Genomic DNA, 7,831 nt, shown 5'->3' on the forward strand with positions numbered 1-7,831 from the left:
TATTATTTTATTTAAATTTTCATCACTTAAAGGGATTTCCCCCTTTTTAGTTAGATTTGGTATCTGAGCATAGATTATTAAAAAAAACCAAACCGCGCTGTACTCGCCTTCCCAGGGTCCACTCGCTGCTGCTCCCGGTGTCTGGAGGTGTATTCGCAATGGACGTCATTTCTACAGTGCAGCAGCCAATCAGTGAGCTCAGCGGCTCGGAGTTAGGAGCTCCATCTACACTGCCAGCTGAGCTCACTGATTGACTGCCACATATAATAAGTACAGATGTACTCTGATCAACAGCTTCACCACAAGGCTAAGGATCAATGCTTAGCCATGGCTTGTCTTCTACTGCTAAAATGACGTTTCGGCAATCGGCCTTTGTCAATAATAAAATATCGATGACCGATACTTTGGATAAATCATCAAAATGAGCTCAGTGAAGGTCTGACACCAGTCAACCCCACGATCAGCTGTTACAGGCTATGGCAGCCACTCAACTTGTATTGAAGAGAATAGGTGCCTCCTGACACTGATAGGCTATCTTACATATAGGTCACCAATATTAGCCCACCTCTCCAATAACAATGAAACATCTTCGAGATGGGACGGATCGTTCAAGTAAAGATGGCCTTACACTTTAGAGTAAGGTCAGTTGAACTTACCGGACTGGCTACCTGTTCTACTATGTGTCAGATATTTGGCCATCTTTTGTTTCGGCAGGGACGAGAGAATCGTTATGGTGAACGTCAGCATGCCCAATACTCTTGTTCTCAAGATAGAGGTGTCTGGTAACGATGTAATCCCCATTCTGTACACATGCTCAACTCAATTGAATATGCACGTATAGGGAAAGATCAGGAGCAATAGTTTTCAGCCAAAGAGGCCTTTATTTTATAGACCCTAAAATCTGCATGCTGTTCTTTAAAGTAGGCTATTGTACATCACGACAGCTCTTACAGTAAAGAACCCTTCTCTACCACAGAGCAGGGGTACTCTTTTACCTGTATATTGTACTTGCATTTTTGCCTAGAAAATCAAAATCTTACTGTGCTTGCCTTGCTAATCAAGTCTGACCCATATCTGCCCACTGGTTTCTGCCACTGTCTACAGATGTAAGGGCTTCAGTACGCCTCCACTTTTTCAGTGCCTATTGCTTAGAATCAGCAACCATCAGACAGTCCATTAGTCTGCTGCTCCTATTGGAGACCATTCTATCTGTAGTGCAAAATGTACTTATATTTGATGTCCTCAATGCCCCTTCTCAGTGCCCCATCACATTAAACTAAAGTCGGCTAATACTGCCGATATCGATGGCTTCGGCCAACGGTCAAAAGTGTATCGGCCAACTGATAGTCAGGAGAGATGTTGACCGTGCATATCTGATTTTTGACTATTGATCACATTGTTCTCCCTGAGATACGCCAACGTGTCAGCCAGTGGCTTTCTCATAGTGAACACAGGAGCGCTCAACCGAGCGAGCGCCCCTGTGTATGGGACAGTCGGCTGAGATGGCTATTGGCTGAAGCATCATTTGGTCAACAGCCATCTAATGTGTATGGACTCATGTCATAACATCTGATCAGTGTGTGTGTCGGAACCCCACTGATCTGATATTGATGACCTATGTCCTGGACAAACATTTTAAAAGAAATGTGCCATTCGAAAATAACATATTGTTTAGATCAGGTTTTGGCGTTATATATATATTTTTTTTGGGTGGGAGAGGGGGTACGATGCTTTTTTTTGTTTCATATCATGATTTTTATTAAAAAGCAAAATTGGTAATCCTGCAGTTATGCACACTGGCTACTAGAACAATTTTAGGCTCATGTTTCCTGTCCTTAAGTTTTCAGCAGGCTCATTATCATTAGTGGCCGGAGTACAATGACCTCTATACACAGCTGATAACACAGGATCCACCAATCACAATAGGCGATGGCACAGCTCTCCCTGCTCCTCCTCCTTGTACAGTGACCTTTGCACATGCTGATTAACCCTATCTTTTGTATTAAAATGTCTAGTCTGTTCATTGCTGCTAATGTACATGTGTATTTCCTGAAAAAGGAAGTTATTGTCTAAAAAAGCCCCAGTTGCCAGTGGGAAAATTGCAAGATTTTTTTTTTTTTTATTTCAGTAGAGATTGTGATATAGTGAAAAAAAAAAACACCTTTAAACACAAAAACCTGATTTTAAAGGGGGTTATCCTTCACTTTGCTTATTTTTTTTCTTATGGCGCTAAGAATTTACCAGCAGGTAGTTGCTAACTACTGCCCACTGACTATCTCTGCCGGCTCAGAGCCGTCAGGGACCGCTCCTGCTGGCGATTCTCCTGCTTCCATTGATGCTACATCCATAGAGCAGCTTCTTCTCTTCTGCTTTGCTTTGTGGACAGTGCGTTACTGACTGTCATGCTAATTGGCAGCTTGCTCCCTGCTGACTAACTGCGGGGAGCCAACTGTCAATCAGCATGACGTCGGCAATGATTCCCTGTTGACAAAGCAGACCGGAAGAAAAAGAGCTGCCTTGTTGATGTGAGGTCAAGGGAAGCAGGAAAGTCACTGTCTCAGAGCAGATTGTCACCGAGCAGAACAGCCAAGTACTTAGCAACTACCTGACAGTAAGTTCTTAGCCCCATAGGAAAAAATCATCAAAGTCCTTGATAACCCCTTTAACAATAGGTCATTACTTTTCCATACTATGACTTTTGTCTATTCTGTGAGTGTTAATATGAGTCTTTTCATGTTCTAGCCCTGTCAATGAGAGCAGAAGGGTCCTACAGGAGTCCTGTGAATACTTCATCAAGCATAACTCTAAACCAAAGCACAAGAAGCATCATAGGTCGAGTTCCCACAAACTAAAGGTTCTCTCAAAGTCCATGGGAACAAGTACCACTGCAAAAGCAAACCATGGAGTGTCTGCGATGACCATCACCAGCCACGATTTCCTGGATAAAGAGACAGAAGTGGACCTTCAAAGTACGAGAGCCCAGTCGCCAAAGGAAGACCAAGAGTCAAGAAGTAGCGTCTCGAAAGCAAGAACAGATCCCCCAGTGGAAGTTACTGCACAGACACTACTAGAGATCTCTGAGGTTCCCACACATCAAACCGAGCAGAATAATTACCCCAGCGTGGGCAAAGGGAATGGCATAACTGGGAGTATGCCAAAAAAGATTGAGGGCAGGTGAGAAATGTTATGTTCCTTTCACTCTTATTTTCGTGGTGCCATTGGTTTATGTTTTGATATTGGTCTATAACATATACCGTACTTCTAAAATAAAGCAAATTTTCATGAGTTTAAAACATATCAGAAGTAAAGGCAAAAACATAGTGTAGAATCAACGTCCGGAGCCAGAACTGAAATACATTTAATATTATATAAAGTTGCAAATGTCAATTAAATTTTGGGATCTTCCTTAATGTCTCTGAAGCATCGGTGGGAAGCGCGCCTTTCTTACCTGCAACATCCACAGCCATTCTCTTCAGATGCAGCCATGAGTAGTTGGATTGTTTGCAAAATCCAGCCATATTGTTTTATTCTTAGAATTTAAAGTCAATATTTTTTTCGGCCCAACAAAAAGGTGCAGTCAAAAAGAGTAAAGGGACCCAATACATATTAGATCAAAGTCAACTCAACCTGTCAACTTCAGGAGGACCAGCGACCATCTGATATTTATGGGGCCTCCCGACTCTCTCCGACAGATGAAGTTTCAACGGCTGAACCTTTCTGTCTTCAGAGGAGATGAGCTGCTGCTAAAGGTGTTTGGCAGCTGCTTTTTCCTCTCTCCCCGTTGAAAATGAGGCCAAGAAATCGGCTGCCCCACTGCTTTTTCTTTTGGGTTCCAGAACAATCAACAGGTCCAACACACTATAAAGGAGCCACCCTTTGGAAGTCGTGGCATAGTGAGCCTCTTTCAAATATTGGTTCGGAGCCCAATGACTTCTTGGTTCAATATCTTGATTTTTTTAAAATGTATGTTTAATTTTGTCTTTTCTGTCTTTCTCCAGTTTTCTTATTGAAAACCACTTGAGTGATCCGGCCTCGTACCCTGAATCTCCACCTTCTGCCCCAAGTCCTACCAATGTGTCTGCACCGTTACTCGCCCACAAAGAAGGGGACCTTGGAAACATCACACCGATTGTATGAGGAATCGGACGGAAAGGACTATTGTCAGATTTTTCATAGCACGAAGCGTTGAGTTGACACCCGACGCTGATGTTTCACTGGACTGTAAAAAGTTTTGCACTTATACAATACAAAGCATTTACTGTACAGTATGCCACAGCTCATTACTATTTGCTTTGAGAACATGGACACCAGCTAGAGACTGATCCATCCTAAAGAATGGCCGCCCCCACCATTCCCCTTGTTTCTGTATTCTGTTACATTTGTAATGTAGATTTCTAAATCTATTTGTATATATGGACTTCCCTAACACATTTGACAGATATTCTGGAAACCTTAAGGTAAATGCATTTTCTCCTCTAAGGCCATGTTCATATGTAGCATTTTACCTCCCTATTTATAAGCTAAGGAGATGAACAGTCAGAGGAAAAGTATAATAGAAACACGTCACCACTTTTGCATTTTTCACCCACTCCTGATTTTGGCTTTAAAAATGCTGATGTAAAATACTGAACGTGTGAACGTGGCCTAAGGCAGAGAATGCACATCCTGTAGGTAGGTTGCAGGCTTGCTTCTATGTTAGTCATCACACTGATAATGAATGGGCTTACTGCCACTGTCTACTGATCATCTACTGGTTATGTTACAGCTCACTGGTCAATTTAGTAGTTTTTACACTGAAAATTATTTAAAAGAAAAATAAATTCAACATTTTTCATAAACTGTTTTTATTTTTTTTTACTTTTTAGTTTTGTTTTAATTATGACCTAGTTATAGATTGGGAAAGACAAATAGATACAGAACAACAAATGCTAAACTTCCAAGACGTACAATATCTGTTCCAAATAAGATATTTACTATATATTTACTGGTATTTTATGCCTTAATCTCTCTGTATTGTTCAGAAACCATCATATTGTACTTATAGACCAGTGGTTTGTAACTTAAAGGGATATTCTCATCTCCAAGATCCTATCCCAGTGCCTACAACTCGGTACTACAAAAAAATTAAGTCTTCCAAGGTTGCCAATAGTTTAGAAAAATTCCTGTACGGTTGCAGCTCCCTCTGATCCTCAGATTCTGGCTGATTTTCGGATGGGAAAAGCTTCTCTGTAAAACCAAGCAAAAAACTCCCCAGGATGAAGACAATTAAAAGGATCAGACAGCGCTCTTACTAGACCGCTTTTCTATTTCCTATATCTCCCAAATGGGAACACCCCTTTTAACATGCTCATAGGTATCAACACACAAACAGGTGACTCTGATGAATGTATTTCTGTTATTAATGGGCTGAGGAGAGCGACCCCCGGCCAGACTCCTTAAACTGCGGTTTATATAACATGAGCAAAAAGATTGAGCCTTTAAACCCAAAGTTATAAATTCGCCGTCAGATCATCATAGTGGACTGACTGAAAGATTCTCAGTTAACTCATTATGTAACCAGTAATGGACAATGCTAAACTGAGGATATAGAAGGAAATTGCAAAAAATGTTAATAAAATCCAATTTCAAAAATTATCAGCCCCAATTATATGCACGTAACTACAAAATAAAATTGTCCTCAAAGTTGCACATCCTCTTTAAGTGTCGACAAGTGGATAATTGGTGAACTTATGTGAACCTGCTGGCGATCACTAGACAGATGACCAAAACAGTTGTTTGTCACTTGATTAGATCATTATGCCAGCGTCGTTATCACATCGCTCATGTATACAGCATACAGTATGTGATGCAAATAAAAAGATTACTAACATCAGTATTAACCATCGTGTTGTTCCCATCAGTTGTTGACTTGTCTAAACAGAACAATAAATGAGTGCAGATCATTAACGGGTGAAAACGCACCAGAACTTTGCACTATTTATGTCCTGCTTTAGTGAATCGTTTCCTACATTTCCTTTTTTTCAAAATAATTCTCCAAAGACTGATAAAGATAGAAAGATAGAAGCCAGACTTCATAGAAACAGCACAGCCCAGACAATAACAGAGAATGTATTTGTACTGGGATCATTGTGCTGGAGTCAGATAACACGGCTTTTATTCCCGTAATGTCTGATAACCTCATAGTCATGGGTGCAGCAGCTCATAGGGAGGCACAAGGCAACACTTTGACATAGTAGAGGTCTGCCATTTAGCCAAAAATTCTGTCTCCATTGTATTAACGCAGGGATGTCAAACTCAATACACAGAGGGCCAAAATAAAAAAAACTTTGACAAAGTCACGTGCCAACCTTGATATTTATTAAATAAATGTCTACAATTGAGAAAGTTTGAGGTGCAATCACCATATAGTCCTCCACACAGTATAATGGGCCCTCATAGTCCTCCATACAGTATAATAGGCCCCACATAGTCCTCCATACAGTATAATGGGCCCCACACAGTCCTCCATACAGAATAATGGGCCCCACACAGTCCTCCATATAGAATAATGGGCCCCACACAGTCCTCCATACAGAATAATGGGCCCCACATCACATAGTCCTCCATACAGTATAATGGCCCCACACAGTCCTCCATACAGAATAATGGCCCCACATAGTCCTCCATACAGTATAATGGCCCCACATAGTCCTCCATACAGTATAATGACCCCACATAGTCCTCCATACAGTATAATGGGCCCCATATAGTCCTCCATACAGAATAATGGGCCCCACATAGTCCTCCATACAGAATAATGGGCCCCACATAGTCCTCCATACAGAATAATGGGCCCCACATAGTCCTCCATACAGTATAATGGGCCCCACACAGTCCTCCATACAGAATAATGGGCCCCACACAGTCCTCCATACAGAATAATGGGCCCCACATAGTCCTCCATACAGTATAATGGCCCCACACAGTCCTCCATACTGGTATAATGGGCCCTACGTAGTCGTCCATACAGAATAATGGGCCCTACGTAGTCGTCCATACAGAATAATGGGCCCTACACAGTCCTCCATACAGAATAATGGGCCCTACACAGTCCTCCATACAGAATAATGGCCCCACACAGTCCTCCATACAGTATAATGGCCCCACACAGTCCTCCATACTGGTATAATGGGCCCTACGTAGTCGTCCATATAGAATAATGGACCCCACGTAGTCCTCCATACAGAATAATGGGCCCCACATAGTCCTCCATACAGTATAATGGGGGGCAGTACCGGTGTCGCGGGCCAAATATAATCACCCTGACTGCTAGATTTTGCCCGCGGGAGAGAGTTTGAGGTGTGTATTAAAGGGAATCTGTCATGTCCCAAAACACTGTTAACCTGCAGGTGTAGGGTAAAGCTGTGAGGCTAGCGGGAGGAAATGAGCTTTATTCCTCCTGGAAGCTTCTGGCTTTCCATTATAAGGGTGCAGCTGGCATGGTTTCAATCACTACTCTGTGAGCGGTGACTGTAATTACACCCGCATTGATTGACAGCTGGATCAGCAGAGCGTCATTGCTCAGCCAGCTGTCAGTGGCGGGGCGTGTTTACAGCCGGAGCGGTGACTGAAGGCGTGCCGGCCGCACCTCCTATGACTGAAAGCCAGAGGCATAAAGCTAATTTCATCCCGGCAGCCCGGCTTTCAGTGGGGGCCCACACAGCCTTATAACGCTATTAATCTGCAAGTTAAACATACATCTGCAGATTAATAGCGTTTTTTTTTTCTTTTACATTTCAGGTTTCCTTTAACTTGTATTTAAAACAAAAGCTAAAAATGCATGAAAAGAAAA

At 42.1% G+C, this 7,831-nt stretch overlaps 1 protein-coding gene across 3 annotated transcripts in view; it reads left to right on the forward strand.

Moving 5' to 3' along the window:
* Window positions 1–4,838, forward strand: part of FZD6 (frizzled class receptor 6) — a 50,800-nt gene extending 45,962 nt beyond the window's left edge. For all 3 annotated transcript variants that reach the window (XM_073679701.1, XM_073679699.1, XM_073679700.1), the window contains 2 exons: window positions 2,743–3,174; window positions 3,999–4,838. In XM_073679701.1, coding sequence (XP_073535802.1) covers window positions 2,743–3,174; window positions 3,999–4,137 — 571 coding nt within the window. In that variant the 3' untranslated portion in view covers window positions 4,138–4,838. The remainder of the gene's footprint in view (window positions 1–2,742; window positions 3,175–3,998) is intronic.
* Window positions 4,839–7,831: the final 2,993 nt, after the last annotated feature.

Source organism: Phyllobates terribilis, unplaced genomic scaffold, assembly GCF_046119375.1.
Source record: "Phyllobates terribilis strain yellow unplaced genomic scaffold, ASM4611937v1 Scaffold_4__5_contigs__length_816908805, whole genome shotgun sequence".
Lineage (NCBI taxonomy): Eukaryota > Metazoa > Chordata > Amphibia > Anura > Dendrobatidae > Phyllobates > Phyllobates terribilis.